Source organism: Aulostomus chinensis, chromosome 8, assembly GCF_037954235.1.
Source record: "Aulostomus chinensis isolate RoL2024-O1b breed Wild chromosome 8, RoL_Achi_v1.0, whole genome shotgun sequence".
Lineage (NCBI taxonomy): Eukaryota > Metazoa > Chordata > Actinopteri > Syngnathiformes > Aulostomidae > Aulostomus > Aulostomus chinensis.
Window position 1 is genome coordinate 11,962,962 of NC_141327.1, and position 19,641 is coordinate 11,982,602.

Consider the following 19,641-nt stretch of genomic DNA (forward strand, 5'->3'; position numbering starts at 1 on the left):
CAATCCTAGGCCCTAGCCATTCATCTGAGCTTCTGGGTGACTCCCTGGCTCCACCAGCTCAATCGTGTCTCCGACCCACTTCATGTAGATTCCAGCATGTAGAGGCTGAGGGAAGGAGGCTTCAACATGAAACAGCAGATTCATGGTCTGATTGTCAGCGATGCTGTAGAAGGACAACTGTCCTGCATGCTGATCCAGGTACACCCCTATTCTGGATGACAAAGGACCTGGGACCATGCCATTCAACTGGTTGTGGTGCAGCAGTGTATAACACTGGTTTTCGCAGGAAACAGCCCAGGATCGGTTATTTGTTCCCAGTCCACCTTCAACGCCGCTCCTTGCTCCTCCGGCATCCTTAAATGTAACGGCTACAGCACCTGCAGTTCCTGTCCTCTCCACCTCCCAGTAGCAGCGTCCAGTCAGAGATTCACTGCTCAGGACCTGAGGCCAATCAGTGAATCTGTCTGGGTGAGGGGAATGAGGTTGATCTTCCTTGGTTTTTGTCACCTTTCTGTTCCCCTCAGACACGAACAGCTGCCTGTGTGCTGTGTTTGGATCCAGAGTGATGTGGCGTGAATACTGGAGGAAGTCCTCTCTGGTCCTGGGCTTTGACAGCAGAACATCTGCCTGAGTCACGCTCTGGGAGATGAACCCTACGGTCTCCATCAAACAGTTTTCCACTGTACCTGTGGTGTCTGACACAGCTGCTGTCACCCGGTCAAAGTAGCACAGAGGACGGGTGTTGTCAGTGAGATGTGGCAAAGAGGGATAATTGTGAAGAAACGGGTGGTGAAGTTCAGTTGGCGCCAGCTGCTTCAGCTCCTCATCTTTCTTTTGCAGCTCAGCAATTTCCCTCCTGACCTTCCTCCAAGCTTCTCTGACTCGCTTCAGTTCAGCCAATTTTTTGGCTTTGATGAGTTCTTTGACATCAGCGCGTCTTCTCTTCACGGCATGGATCATGTCAGTGAAGCACCTCCTGCTGTGCTTCACTGCATCCCCAGCAGAGAAACTGATGGCCGTCACCTCCCGTTGAAGCTCCTTGATGTATTTTCTTTTTTGCTGGATTCGCTTCTTGGCCATGTTGTTCTCTTTCTGCCTTCTTTCTGTTTCAGAGGAGCCATCACGTTCTGAATGTTCAGGAACATCGACCATTCTGGTTTTGGACCAGACCAGAAGGCTTTTATGCAGCTCTTGTAGAAGAATGTGACAATGCACTGATATCTCTACATATTTTTGGGGAATAGCTTGGAATGAAACGATAAAAGTATTTCAATTCATGTGTGCTGTGTTAATTTATCACTGTTCTGATTAAACAACATTAATTTACAACAAACTGTCTATCTGAGTTAATTTAACTGAGCTGGGGTTGTAACGGGCGTATGTGCAGGATTAAAACGCCATTTTTTTCACATGTTCCATCCTATAAAACATATTTCAAGGTAAAATGAATGATATTCATGCAAATTGCTGCTCTTTCAATGATGTTAAGTGAATAAAGTCAATAAAGTAAAACAAATTGTTTTGTTCTGTGATGAAATGTGGATTTATCTCAAAAGAAAAATCATTTGAGCTTCAAAATAATTGTTTATCTCTCATCCTGGTTCTCCTGTTGGTTCTTGTGCCTTCAATGTGTCCATTTTTTATTTGTGGTCAACATTCATTGACTTGATTCTGATGACAGTTCATGTCTTTGTTACCGCATGAAACAGGAAACGCAGAATTTAACAAACTAAATAATTGGTTTTTGGAATGAGGCGAAGAGGGAAAAATCCTCCAGCAGTAACTGGGAATAAATGGGAATCACTAACGTGTGTTCAGGGGTCCAGTAAACTTTTTTCTACAATATTTCAAAAATAAAATGGTAAAAAAGGCTTCCATTTCTATGACTACCAGTGTAATGTAGTCCTGGCTATGACATCATGTTGTTGCCTTTTTTAAAATGATTGTTGGGAAACTACGTAACTCTAAGTTGTTGTTGTTGTTTTTTTTAATTTGACTCAAAAGAAAACAAAGCCAACACCTTCAGACAGGAGAGCGCTGGTTGCTATGTTGGTCTCCAGGTGCGTCGTTCGTCATCGTCACGTGACCGCTAACGAGCCATATCAGAGAACCCAATCGCGGTTCCCGCAGTTTGCGGACAGCAATTTTTTGGAGGAGACTCCATCAAACACGCTGAGAACAAACTTAACTTTTTATTAAAAAACGAGAAAACCCCTCAAGAGGAGCCCTCAGACACCGCAGAGGTAAAACTGAACTCGTTTGAGAACAAAATGATGGAATATTTGATGTTTTTTTCAATGATGCTCAGATTTGAAACTGACTGACACACTGGCAGTGCCTTGTGAAGAGATTACTTACTATTTAAAATACAAATTGTAGACAAAATGCCGTTGAAATCCTTTGATGTAAATGGAAAAAATCAATTTATGGCTGGAAGTCTTCAACATGCTGCTGAAATGCTGCTCTCAAGCTAACAGGTTAGCTGTTGATTTATCAAGTAAACATCAGCTGAATCAAGGCAGATGTTATTCTTGTTTCTTAGTCGGAGAATCAGTTGAAGTTGATTTCGCCATTTTGCAGAAGATTTGTTCAAAGTTTGAAATCTGCATATTAATTTAATTTGCTGAATCGAAAATCAAACAGTGAAAACACTGTCAGCTGTCAGAACAGAGAGTGGGCTTTTATGTTGAGGTCACTAAAACAGTGAGTGTGTGTGAGCCAGCTTCACATCAACCTCCCATCAGCTTTGAGTGTCTGACTGAGTCTTCCACATCTTTCTTGTCTGATGTGGAAATGTTGACTCACATTGTGACAGAAATCCAGGCTGTAACATTCAGTACTTCAAATATGTCCGAACTCACTGACTCAATTGCAGGTCCATGATTGATGGACGCAGCTTTATTTTCCTCTGCCCAGTAATGTCATCCTTCACATCTGTGTGGGTGTCTTTCCTCATTCACAGCCTTCATGCCACAGCGGCAGCTGACAGGTCGTCCCGACACCTTCAGGTCTGAGGCCAGGCTGCAGCAGAAGCTGCAGCTTGAGTGCTTCGCCAAGGCCGAAGAGGCATTCAAGCAGGGACGAGCAGAGGAGGCGGCTTTCTATGCACAGCAGGTGAGGGGGGAGTTTTTGACTGGGATATTTTGTTGTTTTACAGTTACATTTTCACTTGGGAAGCCCTTTTTCGTTCTTACCTTTGCCACACTAGAAGCAATGTGTCATTGTCCAGCTGATGATTGATGAATCGTGTGAGTGTGAATGGTTGTGTGTCTCTAACTAAATCGCTTTCATGTCACTTTTTTAGGGACACCTGCATGTGCATCTCATGGAGGAGGCCAACCAGAGGGCGTCAGCACAGACCTTCTGGAAGCTGAACAAGCGTCTCCAGAGGAATGTGCTGGACCTGCACGGGCAGCGGGTGCAGGAGGCCCTGGTGTGGTTGGCTCACACCCTGGAATCAAAAAGCAGAGGTACTGGAGAAGAGCTTCTTTTTGGAAGAGACATTTCTGAATGCTGTGTGTTGACTTTTTTATTTTCCTGTTTCTCTGCAGAGCTCCAGCACGGCCAGTGTCGCCCTCACCTCTCAGTCATCACTGGGAGAGGACTCCACAGCAGGGGAGGGGTGGCCCGCATCCGACCGGCCGTGATGGAGTTCCTCACCAGGAACAACTACAAGTATGCACAGATACACACAACACAACACAACACGGACGCACACACAATGTCTCCATAATTGTTTTCTCTTTGATCTCTCAGGTTCAGGGAGACGGACCCAGGATTTTTCTCCGTGTGCTTGAGATGAGGAGAACCTGCTTCCTCAGTCTGAAGGAGACGTGTCCCTGTGTCCAGGCTCTGTGGGGTGAGTCCTGGGATTCTCCTCTTCTCGCTCCTCCTCTACTCATTCATTCATCTCTCATATGTGCATGTTACTAACTTGACTTCTTCCCTGGAGTCTTTGTGCTTCCTCACCCCCCAGATCCCGACTGATGCTGCTGCTGGAGGAGGCTGCAGACCTGCAGAGGCTCAGGCTGACGCCCTGGTATAAGTATTGGTATTAGCAGTAGTAGTATTCATGGTAGTATTCTTTAGTACTGTACTAGAATTCATCCCAGCATTGTGTTTTTACTCGTATCAACACTCGCACTTTGATTTGCTCAAATTTGTTGCTTAGGTATCCAGGAGATGTTGTTGTTACTTTTACAGTTCTTGTTTGTTGTGTGTCTTCACTCTCCACGTCCCCATGACTTTCTGTCTCCTCCTTCTTTCTCTCTCTGTCTGTCCCTCTTTCCTTCTCTATCCCGGTCCCTCATCATCTTCATGTCCGTCCCTCCTCTCCTGCTCTCTTTCCCCCCAACCGGTCAAAGCAGATGGCCGTCCCCATTGAGCCTGGATCTGCTCAACGTTCCTGCCTGTTAAAAGGAAGGTTTCCGTTGCCGCCGTTGCTGATGTGCTTGCTCATGGAGAATTGTTGGGTGTAAACTCAATGGAGGAGTTTGGTTCTAGACCTGCTCTACTTGAAAAGTCTTAAGGGAGAACTCTGTTGAATTGGCTTGACTAAACCAGAAAAGTTCCAAAATTCCATAGGCAGGGAAACCACCACATCTTCACTCTCTGTTGGTAGTTTAGATCTGGTTCCATCGTTCATGTCTGTATATTTGAGAAAGTGGCAGCAGCTTCTCATGTGGCTTCATCAGACTCCAGCACAGCCGTCAAGAGTCAAACAACCACATTTGGCCTGTGGGATCCTTAATACGACCCTGGTTGCCAGACTGAATGTCAGTGGCTTCTGACACTTTGAGGAGGGCGGATCCAGGCTGGCTTCATGTAGTGTCAAAAAAAAAAAAGGGAAGCGACACTGGTAGTGGTACTCCTGGTGTACTGGGATGGGGTTCAATTCCCTGCAGTGTCCTGCTGACTGTTTGGCATTCACATGAAGGAGCACAAATTCAAAGTTGTTGGACTCCTGACTTGGTGATCCACTTGCTGTGAATCCATCACAACTGTGGTAGGGCCGCTTCCGTGATGGGGTCACTAACCTGCCCTGTTCAAATTGAAGTAATCATAATCAAAATAATGCATTTAAGACTGAGACAAAAAGAACAAAAATTTTTAAATTAGAACAAGTAGAGAGCAATGTTAAGACTTATTTTCCATGCATTTTTAACTTTTTCTAACTTTTTGATACGTGAATAATGAATCTTTAAATCATGAATAAATCCTGTGAAATGCTGTGACAGACAGGCTTTTATCCAGTTCACTCTAAATGCGCCGACCATAGACTTGAATTCTGCAGCTTTAATCCACCTTTGTCCGTCTCCTAACAAGCTGAGATCTTCTGATGTCCTGTGTTTTATTCCTCCACAAGAACTGGAAAATAACTGTGTTTGCTTTCTTCCTATTTTTAGAGGAAATGTTCAGGGAGTGGAAAGGATCAGTCTGGAAACACCTTCCGCTTTAGACAAAGTGATTCTGACAAAAACAGTAAGCTGATCATCGCTGATATACGGTGAGAAATATGAATGCTTTCTTTTCAAAATACATTTTTAGGTATCGTTAATCCGAAGTGTTTGACTTCAGATTTAACATCAGTTGAAGCGGTCGTAGATTCAGAGCTTGTGTGTATTGGGGGGAGTTCGCATTTCCTGATATTAAGAGATAATCTGGACGCGTTGGAGACGAAAACAGAATTGAGAGTTCTGGTTTCCTGAAATACACCCAGGACATGAGGCTGAGCACTTTTCCTTCTATCTCTGTAGAGTTCATTTTTGTAGTTTGTCTTGGATCTTTAATTTAAATTACAACGACATTTTTCAAGGTTTGGTTTTAGTGAAACCATACATGAAATATAAATATGTGAAATATATTTCAATAAAACTTCAACAAAGAAAGGAGTCTTTTCATTCTTTGTCAACTGTCCCCAACAAATGATTTCATGACTTCATCATCGATTTACTTTAATACTTCTACTTAATTTACTTTTCTTTTTATTCCAGTCTGAATTTAGTAAAATGATGTTTTTTTATGCTAGGAGAGTCATGGATGACTTGGATTAACAAGTAATTAAAAGTGCAGCGTGCAAACGACCAAGAGCAGAGGGGCCTGACTGTTCTGGTTGAACGTCAGTGGACATGGACAGATATTTGGACCCTGTAGGTTTAGAGCTTTAAAACTGGGGGGTCTACTGGGGGACTCTCCCACCAGGATGGAAACCAGGGAGGGAAATGAGGCTGTTCTTGGCATCAGAACCACTCTTATTCAGCCTCCATGTTTCCTACCAAAAAAACACCCCTCATCCTTAATGTGTCAGTTTTGAGGTTGTGTTGAGTCAAGAGACGTTAAAAATATCAACCAACAATTCCATTTTTTCTATTTTCATATGGATTATCACTCGCCAGCAATTATGATGATATATTAAACTGTTCATCCTGTCTTTGGAACATCAACGGGACAACAAACTCTTCTGTAATTCTTTTTTTGGATGAAATTCTCCAACTTTATTCTGTAATTTCAATCGTTGTAGAAAATCAGCCTTTGTAACAAGACTTGAACTTTTGGTCAGGAAAGCTCTCCACGCCATCGTCGGGCTGTGAGCAAACTACAGCACAGATGCAGGACTTTAACGTCTCCACAACTACGATCCCACTTCCTCTGCCGTCAGCTTCATTGAGCCGCTCGTCAGCAGCTGCTCATTTGAAGGCATCAACACTTTTAGATGAATGAGTGCTAAAACTGCTGCAATATTTCATTTAATAGACCAAAATATTAAAACATCTTTTACTAATCAAGGATTTTATTTCAGGCATAAAACTAAAACCCCAAAGAGAAATTTGAGCTTGAGATCAGCCTGTTCTTTTTGGACGGAGCTCTGGGACATTTAATTGACAGTGAATGAGAACGGTGTCTCCCACAGGTTGACATGTTCTTTCTAGTGTTGGTGAGCATAAAGCTGAGCTTGACGTATAGATCGCGTCTCAGAGCCACAGAAAATGCAGCGTACAAACTGCAAAAACATTGTTTTTTACATGAGTTTGTATCAGTACATCATTACACATTATTGATATAATCAATTACAGTTTCCTCACACTTTCACACTGATTTACCTCTAAATGGAACTGAATATCAGAAGATTATCACTGGAAACAACAACACTCTTGCTGTCTGCGTGGAGGGATGTAGTTTTAAACATCTTTATTTTACAAATTAATCCTTGACTTTTTCTGTAGATTTTAAACTTCTTTTTTAAACAAAATATTTCTCATGCTACATTTGTAGCCTTTATTTTGTTAGATTTAAAATAAGGTCTAGTTTTTTAGGTTCCAAAAAAAATGGGAACTGTACAAAAATGGGCGGCACGGTGGTGCAGTGGTCAGCACTGTGGCCTCACAGCAAGAAGGTTCTGGGTTCAAGTCCTGGCTCCATCACAGGATCTTTCTGTGTGGAGTCTGCATGTTCTCCTGTTCCTGTGTGGGTTCTCTCTGGTACTCCAGCTTCCTCCCACAGTCCAAAGACATCAAGAGAGGACGAGGCTGATTGATACTCTAAATTGACCGTAGGTGTGAGTGTGAGTGTGAATGGTTGTCTGTCTCTATGTGTTGGCCCTGGCCTGGATGTACATACATGTTGATGAGACAAGTACAAGCACACTACAAGACTCATACATTCAACAAAGTAAACTTTGTTCTATTTAACATGAACTGCCATCATAAAAAGACATTCACAAGAAAGGAGTTATGGGACGTAGCCTTGCCAAGGACTCGTCACCTCATTTTTTAAACCATGTATGAGACTTCATCCCCATATAAATGCTTAAAATTACACTCAGATTATTGAATAGGTAATAAAATAGAACATATTTTTCAGTGCAGCACTATTTTGACTCCCTTTCTTCACACATAGAGACAGACAACCATTCACACTCACAGTCACACCTACGGTCAATTTAGAGCAGAGGTTCTTAACCTTTTTGACCTCAGGGCCCAATTTTCTGTAACCAATGTAACGGTCTTAGCCTGTATTCATTTAACTCAGGTTGCGTATTAAAAAAAATAAAGTACAAGTCAGGATTTGGACTCAGCCACATAGTCAAAACTTCTCTGCCTGGGCGTTGTGATTCTTGACAAAACCTAAAACTTAAGCTGACATAGAAAACTTTTCTACAATACATGGCCGGTTTCATGAGACAGGATGAGGAGGTTTCATTCTGAATAAACCAGGATTTATTTCTTAAATGACTTGAAAGAGACGCTAACACTTACCACTGACTCCCATTCATTGCGCTAAGCTAATAGGCAGTAAGCTGGAAAAGCTTCGGCTCTGGAACCCCCCCCCCACACACACACACCAAAGCTCCACCCCCAAAAAGGTGTGTTCTTTTAGCAAATTCAATTCCAGTAAACAGCCCGAGGTAAGTCTTAAAGTTCTGGATTTAAAAATCAAAGTTAACATTATAAAAACTGGACTGAAGAGCTTTTTCTGGTAACTGCTGTCAGGAACTCCTGGGCTTCTTACAATCACGTTTTCTAAACTCTTTGGAAGCGATCACATATGTTTTTGCTCTCAGGCTGCTCAACATCCACGTGCTGCCTGTGTTTGCAGTCTGTTTGCCTGTCTCCGGGACAGGTGTGTTTGAACGCTGGTGTGGCACCCTGGACATTTTCTTAGTTCAAATTGTGTCCAGAATTCTTTTAGTGCTTAGTAACATTAACTGGGTCCACCCAGTATTATTTTTTATTATTATTTTTTTCATTTATGTAGTTGAAAACATTTAGTGGCACTTGGAAAACACTCACCTGTTGCACCTGGAATAATTATGAGACAATACCCATTTGAGATCAAATCCGACAATACCGGATTGGGCAATGAGACTGACTATCACATTAATCCTGGCATCACAGGAAGTGAGCTCAGTCACACAGCGTAAGATGCTCGAACGACAGCATGTAAAGCAGATACACTTGAATGACTGCTTTTGTACATGTTTTGCAGTGTTGTTGGAAAAATAAAATCGCTGGCACCTTGATGAACGGTCGTCATCCTTGGACAAGTGTAACGCTGGTCTGGGACCAGCTAATCAGCTGTTACACCGGCCTGCACTCCCCTCCCATGAACCAGTCTGCCAACCAGTCCCCCATCAAGCTGGCTTGCTCTCCCTGCCTCCCCTACCAGAAGCTTCCTTCTTCAACTGTGATTAACATTTCCATGTTTTCCACATTTTGTATTGTAAACTGTTTTCTTGTCTGTCACAACATCTACTGCACGTCTGTCCGTCCTGGGTGAGGGATCCCTCCTCTGTTGCTCACCCTGAGGTTTCTCAGATTTTTCCCTGTTAAAAGGGTTTTCTATGGAGTTTTTCCTCAGTCGATGTGAGGGTCTAAGGGCAGAGGATGTTGTTATGATGCCATGTGAAGCCCTTTGAGACAAACTGTTTGTGAAAACGGGCTATACAAATAAAATTGCCTTGCCTAATCTTCTTCCACACTGTCCTTCATTAGTTCAGCTTCAGGTTGCCGTCCCTACCCAATCCTAGGCCCTAGCCATTCATCTGAGCTTCTGGGTGACTCCCTGGCTCCACCAGCTCAATCGTGTCTCCGACCCACTTCATGTAGATTCCAGCATGTAGAGGCTGAGGGAAGGAGGCTTCAACATGAAACAGCAGATTCATGGTCTGATTGTCAGCGATGCTGCAGAAGGACAACTGTCCTGCATGCTGATCCAGGTACACCCCTATTCTGGATGACAAAGGACCTGGGACCATGCCATTCAGCTGGTTGTGGTGCAGCAGTGTATAACACTGGTTTTCGCAGGAAACAGCCCAGGATCGGTTATTTGTTCCCAGTCCACCTTCAACGCCGCTCCTTGCTCCTCCGGTGTCCTTAAATGTAACGGCTACAGCACCTGCAGTTCCTGTCCTCTCCACCTCCCAGTAGCAGCGTCCAGTCAGAGATTCACTGCTCAGGACCTGAGGCCAATCAGTGAATCTGTCTGGGTGAGGGGAATGAGGTTGATCTTCCTTGGTTTTTGTCACTTTTCTGTTCCCCTCAGACACGAACAGCTGCCTGTGTGCTGTGTTTGGATCCAGAGTGATGTGGCGTGAATACTGGAGGAAGTCCTCTCTGGTCCTGGGCTTTGACAGCAGAACATCTGCCTGAGTCACGCTCTGGGAGATGAACCCTACGGTCTCCATCAAACAGTTTTCCACTGTACCTGTGGTGTCTGACACCTTTGGAAACCTGGTTGGGACTCGGCGAGAGCAGTCGCACTCCTCTTCTCTCCTCCTCTTCTTTTCTGTCTGACTATCATTCTTTGTCTCAACTCCTATCCAACGCAGCTGTGAGCTCTCTACCTAAAAACTAATCATGGAATTGATCAGCTGGTCTCTCAACGCTATTGACACCATATTTTCCACAAGGAAATCAGGACCGGAGGAACCTGCCTGTCCGCATGGAACCGACCCTGCGGGCTACGTCCTCGATTCCTGGGGGAGTTGGCGTACCGCGTGCTTGACGCCTCTCTCCGTGGAGGACATCGAGGATCTCTACTTATTTGGGCTCATGGTTGTGGGGCTTCTCCTCCTCGGACTTGGAGGTGCCCTCACATACCGCAAAATTGGCAAGACGACGGCTGCCACCAGATCTGGACCTCCACAACTGACCGTCATTTACAACGCAATTATTGAGGCTGGCAAAGCGGGGCAACAACAGACTCTTGAAGTGAAACAACAGACTCTTGAACTGAAACGCAGGATGGAAACCATCTTGGAGCAGTTGGCCGCTTTGCGAAGGGGAGAGTGATGTTGAAGACCAGAACATTTTTAACTTACAATTTGGATTGGACTGAAAGAGAAGACGGATTGGAATGTGTGCTCCTCTGCCCGAACCCAAACACAGCTTCCTTATCGGCTACTGAAGGTCATCTGCCCACTGTTTATCCTCCAGGAGAACTCCTTCTGCCTTGGTGACGCAAATGGCACGTACTATCCCCCCCTCCCCCGTGTGTTCCTGACCCCCGCCTCTGCCCTCTCCACCTCCCTTGGGGTGGCAGCGCCTTTTGGCTGCAGCCTGCCCCGCCCGGGCTTGGCTGGCGCGGCTCTTGCTGCGACGCCTCACTCTCACTTGCCTCCATTGGGTCAACGGACTGCTCAAGTTTAGCGTACATACACAACAAATGTATATGTGCTGTTGTTAAGTTTCTGAAGTGTACCATTATTACTTTCAATCTGTAATAATTGTGACGGCTTGTGATAGTTGTATCAGGCTTTGAGTTGTGATCTTAATTGCCCCTCGGGGATAAATAAAGTTATCTGAAATCTGAAATCTGAAATCTGACACAGCTGCTGTCACCCGGTCAAAGTAGCACAGAGGACGGGTGTTGTCAGTGAGATGTGGCAAAGAGGGATAATTGTGAAGAAACGGGTGGTGAAGTTCAGTTGGCGCCAGCTGCTTCAGCTCCTCATCTTTCTTTTGCAGCTCAGCAATTTCCCTCCTGACCTTCCTCCAAGCTTCTCTGACTCGCTTCAGTTCAGCCAATTTTTTGGCTTTGATGAGTTCTTTGACATCAGCGCGTCTTCTCTTCACGGCATGGATCATGTCAGTGAAGCACCTCCCGCTGTGCTTCACTGCATCCCCAGCAGAGAAACTGATGGCCGTCACCTCCCGTTGAAGCTCCTTGATGTATTTTCTTTTTTGCTGGATTCGCTTCTTGGCCATGTTGTTCTCTTTCTGCCTTCTTTCTGTTTCAGAGGAGCCATCACGTTCTGAATGTTCAGGAACATCGACCATTCTGGTTTTCTCTGACCAGGAGCTCATGTTCTCCTGGTTCCTCTCTGAGGGCTCAACCAGCGCATGTTTTTCAAAGGCAGGAGATTCCAAATGAGGCTCAAGTGTTTGTCACAGAAAGCGACCTGACAAAACACACAGTACTTGGAGGCTCTCAGCTTCCTCCCAGTACAGACATCACAACCCACATGTCCTGGTCCAGCATAGTCGCAATCACAGGGAGGATCTTGGAGTTGACGAGCCTCAAAATGATTCACCAAACTTGTCAGCGTGACGTCTTTGACCAGGCGAGGCCTCGCTCTGAAGACCTGTCCGCACTGAGGGCAGGTGAAAGTCCTTTTCTGAGACCAGAAGGCTTTTATGCAGCTCTTGCAGAAGAATGTGACAATGCACTGATATCTCTACATATTTTTGGGGAATAGCTTGGAATGAAACGATAAAAGTATTTCAATTCATGTGTGCTGTGTTAATTTATCACTGTTCTGATTAAACAACATTAATTTACAACAAACTGTCTATCTGAGTTAATTTAACTGAGCTGGGGTTGTAACGGGCGTATGTGCAGGATTAAAACGCCATTTTTTTCACATGTTCCATCCTGTAAAACATATTTCAAGGTAAAATGAATGATATTCATGCAAATTGCTGCTCTTTCAATGATGTTAAGTGAATAAAGTCAATAAAGTAAAACAAATTGTTTTGTTCTGTGATGAAATGTGGATTTATCTCAAAAGAAAAATCATTTGAGCTTCAAAATAATTGTTTATCTCTCATCCTGGTTCTCCTGTTGGTTCTTATGCCTTCAATGTGTCCATTTTTTATTTGTGGTCAACATTCATTGACTTGATTCTGATGACAGTTCATGTCTTTGTTACCGCATGAAACAGGAAACGCAGAATTTAACAAACTAATTAATTGGTTTTTGGAATGAGGCGAAGAGGGAAAAATCCTCCAGCAGTAACTGGGAATAAATGGGAATCACTAACGTGTGTTCAAGGGTCCAGTAAACTTTTTTCTACAATATTTCAAAAATAAAATGGTAAAAAAGGCTTCCATTTCTATGACTATCAGTGTAATGTCGTCCTGGCTATGACATCATGTTGTTGCCTTTTTTAAAATGATTGTTCGGAAACTACGTAACTCTAAGTTGTTGTTGTTTTTTTTTTTTTTTTAAATTTGACTCAAAAGAAAACAAAGCCAACACCTTCAGACAGGAGAGCGCTGGTTGCTATGTTGGTCTCCAGGTGCGTCGTTCGTCATCGTCACGTGACGGCTAACGAGCCATATCAGAGAACCCAATCGCGGTTCCCGCAGTTTGCGGACAGCAATTTTTTGGAGGAGACTCCATCAAACACGCTGAGAACAAACTTAACTTTTTATTAAAAAACGAGAAAACCCCTCAAGAGGAGCCCTCAGACACCGCAGAGGTAAAACTGAACTCGTTTGAGAACAAAATGATGGAATATTTGATGTTTTTTTCAATGATGCTCAGATTTGAAACTGACTGACACACTGGCAGTGCCTTGTGAAGAGATTACTTACTATTTAAAATACAAATTGTAGACAAAATCCCGTTGAAATCCTTTGATGTAAATGGAAAAGATCAATTTATGGCTGGAAGTCTTCAACATGCTGCTGAAATGCTGCTCTCAAGCTAACAGGTTAGCTGTTGATTTATCAAGTAAACATCAGCTGAATCAAGGCAGATGTTATTCTTGTTTCTTAGTCGGAGAATCAGTTGAAGTTGATTTCGCCATTTTGCAGAAGATTTGTTCAAAGTTTGAAATCTGCATATTAATTTAATTTGCTGAATCAAAAATCAAACAGTGAAAACACTGTCAGCTGTCAGAACAGAGAGTGGGCTTTTATGTTGAGGTCACTAAAACAGTGAGTGTGTGTGAGCCAGCTTCACATCAACCTCCCATCAGCTTTGAGTGTCTGACTGAGTCTTCCACATCTTTCTTGTCTGATGTGGAAATGTTGACTCACATTGTGACAGAAATCCAGGCTGTAACATTCAGTACTTCAAATATGTCCGAACTCACTGACTCATCAGCAGGTCCATGATTGATGGACGCAGCTTTATTTTCCTCTGCCCAGTAATGTCATCCTTCACATCTGTGTGGGTGTCTTTCCTCATTCACAGCCTTCATGCCACAGCGGCAGCTGACAGGTCGTCCCGACACCTTCAGGTCTGAGGCCAGGCTGCAGCAGAAGCTGCAGCTTGAGTGCTTCGCCAAGGCCGAAGAGGCATTCAAGCAGGGACGAGCAGAGGAGGCGGCTTTCTATGCACAGCAGGTGAGGGGGGAGTTTTTGACTGGGATATTTTGTTGTTTTACAGTTACATTTTCACTTGGGAAGCCCTTTTTCGTTCTTACCTTTGCCACACTAGAAGCAATGTGTCATTGTCCAGCTGATGATTGATGAATCGTGTGAGTGTGAATGGTTGTGTGTCTCTAACTAAATCGCTTTCATGTCACTTTTTTAGGGACACCTGCATGTGCATCTCATGGAGGAGGCCAACCAGAGGGCGTCAGCACAGACCTTCTGGAAGCTGAACAAGCGTCTCCAGAGGAATGTGCTGGACCTGCACGGGCAGCGGGTGCAGGAGGCCCTGGTGTGGTTGGCTCACACCCTGGAATCAAAAAGCAGAGGTACTGGAGAAGAGCTTCTTTTTGGAAGAGACATTTCTGAATGCTGTGTGTTGACTTTTTTATTTTCCTGTTTCTCTGCAGAGCTCCAGCACGGCCAGTGTCGCCCTCACCTCTCAGTCATCACTGGGAGAGGACTCCACAGCAGGGGAGGGGTGGCCCGCATCCGACCGGCCGTGATGGAGTTCCTCACCAGGAACAACTACAAGTATGCACAGATACACACAACACAACACAACACGGATGCACACACAATGTCTCCATAATGGTTTTCTCTTTGATCTCTCAGGTTCAGGGAGACGGACCCAGGATTTTTCTCCGTGTGCTTGAGATGAGGAGAACCTGCTTCCTCAGTCTGAAGGAGACGTGTCCCTGTGTCCAGGCTCTGTGGGGTGAGTCCTGGGATTCTCCTCTTCTCGCTCCTCCTCTACTCATTCATTCATCTCTCATATGTGCATGTTACTAACTTGACTTCTTCCCTGGAGTCTTTGTGCTTCCTCACCCCCCAGATCCCGACTGATGCTGCTGCTGGAGGAGGCTGCAGACCTGCAGAGGCTCAGGCTGACGCCCTGGTATAAGTATTGGTATTAGCAGTAGTAGTATTCATGGTAGTATTCTTTAGTACTGTACTAGAAAAACTGTACTAGAAAAACCCAGCATTGTGTTTTTACTCGTATCAACACTCGCACTTTGATTTGCTCAAATTTGTTGCTTAGGTATCCAGGAGATGTTGTTGTTACTTTTACAGTTCTTGTTTGTTGTGTGTCTTCACTCTCCACGTCCCCATGACTTTCTGTCTCCTCCTTCTTTCTCTCTCTGTCTGTCCCTCTTTCCTTCTCTATCCCGGTCCCTCATCATCTTCATGTCCGTCCCTGCTCTCCTGCTCTCTTTCCCCCCAACCGGTCAAAGCAGATGGCCGTCCCCATTGAGCCTGGATCTGCTCAACGTTCCTGCCTGTTAAAAGGAAGGTTTCCGTTGCCGCCGTTGCTGATGTGCTTGCTCATGGAGAATTGTTGGGTGTAAACTCAATGGAGGAGTTTGGTTCTAGACCTGCTCTACTTGAAAAGTCTTAAGGGAGAACTCTGTTGAATTGGCTTGACTAAACCAGAAAAGTTCCAAAATTCCATAGGCAGGGAAACCACCACATCTTCACTCTCTGTTGGTAGTTTAGATCTGGTTCCATCGTTCATGTCTGTATATTTGAGAAAGTGGCAGCAGCTTCTCATGTGGCTTCATCAGACTCCAGCACAGCCGTCAAGAGTCAAACAACCACATTTGGCCTGTGGGATCCTTAATACGACCCTGGTTGCCAGACTGAATGTCAGTGACTTCTGACACTTTGAGGAGGGCGGATCCAGGCTGGCTTCATGTAGTGTCAAAAAAAAAAAAGGGAAGCGACACTGGTAGTGGTACTCCTGGTGTTCTGGGATGGGGTTCAATTCCCTGCAGTGTCCTGCTGACTGTTTGGCATTCACATGAAGGAGCACAAATTCAAAGTTGTTGGACTCCTGACTTGGTGATCCACTTGCTGTGAATCCACCACAACTGTGGCAGGGCCGCTTCCGTGATGGGGTCACTAACCTGCCCTGTTCAAATTGAAGTAATCATAATCAAAATAATGCATTTAAGACTGAGACAAAAAGAACACAAATTTTTAAATTAGAACAAGTAGAGAGCAATGTTTAGACTTATTTTCCATGCATTTTTAACTTTTTCTAACTTTTTGATACGTGAATAATGAATCTTTAAATCATGAATAAATCCTGTGAAATGCTGTGACAGACAGGCTTTTATCCAGTTCCCTCTAAATGCGCCGACCATAGACTTGAATTCTGCAGCTTTAATCCACCTTTGTCCGTCTCCTAACAAGCTGAGATCTTCTGATGTCCTGTGTTTTATTCCTCCACAAGAACTGGAAAATAACTGTGTTTGCTTTCTTCCTATTTTTAGAGGAAATGTTCAGGGAGTGGAAAGGATCAGTCTGGAAACACCTTCCGCTTTAGACAAAGTGATTCTGACAAAAACAGTAAGCTGATCATCGCTGATATACGGTGAGAAATATGAATGCTTTCTTTTCAAAATACATTTTTAGGTATCGTTAATCCGAAGTGTTTGACTTCAGATTTAACATCAGTTGAAGCGGTCGTAGATTCAGAGCTTGTGTGTATTGGGGGGAGTTCGCATTTCCTGATATTAAGAGATAATCTGGACGCGTTGGAGACGAAAACAGAATTGAGAGTTCTGGTTTCCTGAAATACACCCAGGACATGAGGCTGAGCACTTTTCCTTCTATCTCTGTAGAGTTCATTTTTGTAGTTTGTCTTGGATCTTTAATTTAAATTACAACGACATTTTTCAAGGTTTGGTTTTAGTGAAACCATACATGAAATATAAATATGTGAAATATATTTCAATAAAACTTCAACAAAGAAAGGAGTCTTTTCATTCTTTGTCAACTGTCCCCAACAAATGATTTCATGACTTCATCATCGATTTACTTTAATACTTCTACTTAATTTACTTTTCTTTTTATTCCAGTCTGAATTTTGTAAAATGATGTTTTTTTATGCTAGGAGAGTCATGGATGACTTGGATTAACAAGTAATTAAAAGTGCAGCGTGCAAACGACCAAGAGCAGAGGGGCCTGACTGTTCTGGTTGAACGTCAGTGGACATGGACAGATATTTGGACCCTGTAGGTTTAGAGCTTTAAAACTGGGGGGTCTACTGGGGGACTCTCCCACCAGGATGGAAACCAGGGAGGGAAATGAGGCTGTTCTTGGCATCAGAACCACTCTTATTCAGCCTCCATGTTTCCTACCAAAAAAACACCCCTCATCCTTAATGTGTCAGTTTTGAGGTTGTGTTGAGTCAAGAGACGTTAAAAATATCAACCAACAATTCCATTTTTTCTATTTTCATATGGATTATCACTCGCCAGCAATTATGATGACATATTAAACTGTTCATCCTGTCTTTGGAACATCAACGGGACAACAAACTCTTCTATAATTCTTTTTTTGGATGAAATTCTCCAACTTTATTCTGTAATTTCAATCGTTGTAGAAAATCAGCCTTTGTAACAAGACTTGAACTTTTGGTCAGGAAAGCTCTCCACGCCATCGTCGGGCTGTGAGCAAACTACAGCACAGATGCAGGACTTTAACGTCTCCACAACTACGATCCCACTTCCTCTGCCGTCAGCTTCATTGAGCCGCTCGTCAGCAGCTGCTCATTTGAAGGCATCAACACTTTTAGATGAATGAGTGCTAAAACTGCTGCAATATTTCATTTAATAGACCAAAATATTAAAACATCTTTTACTAATCAAGGATTTTATTTCAGGCATAAAACTAAAACCCCAAAGAGAAATTTGAGCTTGAGATCAGCCTGTTCTTTTTGGACGGAGCTCTGGGACATTTAATTGACAGTGAATGAGAACGGTGTCTCCCACAGGTTGACATGTTCTTTCTAGTGTTGGTGAGCATAAAGCTGAGCTTGACGTATAGATCGCGTCTCAGAGCCACAGAAAATGCAGCGTACAAACTGCAAAAACATTGTTTTTTACATGAGTTTGTATCAGTACATCATTACACATTATTGATATAATCAATTACAGTTTCCTCACACTTTCACACTGATTTACCTCTAAATGGAACTGAATATCAGAAGATTATCACTGGAAACAACAACACTCTTGCTGTCTGCGTGGAGGGATGTAGTTTTAAACATCTTTATTTTACAAATTAATCCTTGACTTTTTCTGTAGATTTTAAACTTCTTTTTTAAACAAAATATTTCTCATGCTACATTTGTAGCCTTTATTTTGTTAGATTTAAAATAAGGTCTAGTTTTTTAGGTTCCAAAAAAAATGGGAACTGTACAAAAATGGGCGGCACGGTGGTGCAGTGGTCAGCACTGTGGCCACACAGCAAGAAGGTTCTGGGTTCAAGTCCTGGCTCCATCACAGGATCTTTCTGTGTGGAGTCTGCATGTTCTCCTGTTCCTGTGTGGGTTCTCTCTGGTACTCCAGCTTCCTCCCACAGTCCAAAGACATCAAGAGCGGACGAGGCTGAGTGATACTCTGAATTGACCGTAGGTGTGAGTGTGAGTGTGAATGGTTGTCTGTCTCTATGTGTTGGCCCTGGCCTGGATGTACATACATGTTGATGAGACAAGTACAAGCACACTACAAGACTCATACATTCAACAAAGTAAACTTCGGTCTATTTAACATGAACTGCCATCATAAAAAGACATTCACAAGAAAGGAGTTATGGGACGTAGCCTTGCCAAGGACTCGTCACCTCATTTTTTAAACCATGTATGAGACTTCATCCCCATATAAATGCTTAAAATTACACTCAGATTATTGAATAGGTAATAAAATAGAACATATTTTTCAGTGCAGCACTATTTTGACTCCCTTTCTTCACACATAGAGACAGACAACCATTCACACTCACAGTCACACCTATGGTCAATTTAGAGCAGAGGTTCTTAACCTTTTTGACCTCAGGGCCCAATTTTCTGTAACCAATGTAACAGTCTTAGCCTGTATTCATTTAACTCAGGTTGCGTATTACAAAAAATAAAGTACAAGTCAGGATTTGGACTCAGCCACATAGTCAAAACTTCTCTGCCTGGGTGTTGTGATTCTTGACAAAACCTAAAACTTAAGCTGACATAGAAAACTTTTCTACAATACATGGCTGGTTTCATGAGACAGGATGAGGAGGTTTCATTCTGAATAAACCAGGATTTATTTCTTAAATGACTTGAAAGAGACGCTAACACTTACCACTGACTCCCATTCATTGCACTAAGCTAATAGGCAGTAAGCTGGAAAAGCTTCGGCTCTGGAACCCCCCCCCCCCACACACACACACACACCAAAGCTCCACCCCCAAAAAGGTGTGTTCTTTTAGCAAATTCAATTCCAGTAAACAGCCCGAGGTAAGTCTTAAAGTTCTGGATTTAAAAATCAAATTTAACATTATAAAAACTGGACTGAAGAGCTTTTTCAGCAAAACCGAGGCAAACGCCGCTTTATATATATATTGCATCATCATGGCCAGAGAAGGGCCATTAACAAAGGAAGACAGACGGACCAGTGTAACAGTTCGGAGTCTTGGAGCTGCAGGTTTATCAGGTCGAGTGGCAGCCAGGAAGATGTTGACAAAATGACTAAATCTAAAAAAAAGAGAGACTCACGAA

At 43.4% G+C, this 19,641-nt stretch overlaps 3 protein-coding genes and 1 pseudogene across 3 annotated transcripts; 2 read left to right on the top strand and 2 right to left on the bottom strand.

The window, feature by feature from the left end:
* Positions 1-12: 12 nt before the first annotated feature.
* LOC147257173 (tripartite motif-containing protein 16-like protein) lies at positions 13-1,152 on the bottom strand. The gene has a single exon (XM_086210017.1). It carries the CDS (start codon positions 1,150-1,152, stop codon positions 13-15), a length of 1,140 nt encoding a protein of 379 aa, XP_086066143.1.
* Positions 1,153-2,135: 983 nt separating this feature from the next.
* LOC147257174 (NEDD4-binding protein 2-like) lies at positions 2,136-4,344 on the top strand. The gene is made up of 5 exons (XM_086210116.1): positions 2,136-2,243; positions 2,963-3,114; positions 3,305-3,470; positions 3,552-3,675; positions 3,757-4,344. Exons 2-5 carry the CDS (start codon positions 2,968-2,970, stop codon positions 3,800-3,802), a joined length of 483 nt encoding a protein of 160 aa, XP_086066242.1. The 5' UTR covers positions 2,136-2,243; positions 2,963-2,967; the 3' UTR covers positions 3,803-4,344.
* Positions 4,345-9,529: 5,185 nt separating this feature from the next.
* LOC147257175 (tripartite motif-containing protein 16-like protein) lies at positions 9,530-13,034 on the bottom strand (annotated as a pseudogene).
* Positions 13,035-13,093: 59 nt separating this feature from the next.
* LOC147257176 (NEDD4-binding protein 2-like) lies at positions 13,094-15,036 on the top strand. The gene is made up of 5 exons (XM_086210117.1): positions 13,094-13,201; positions 13,921-14,072; positions 14,263-14,428; positions 14,510-14,633; positions 14,715-15,036. The coding sequence occupies exons 2-5, from the start codon at positions 13,926-13,928 to the stop codon at positions 14,758-14,760; spliced, it is 483 nt and encodes a 160-aa protein (XP_086066243.1). The 5' UTR covers positions 13,094-13,201; positions 13,921-13,925; the 3' UTR covers positions 14,761-15,036.
* Positions 15,037-19,641: the final 4,605 nt, after the last annotated feature.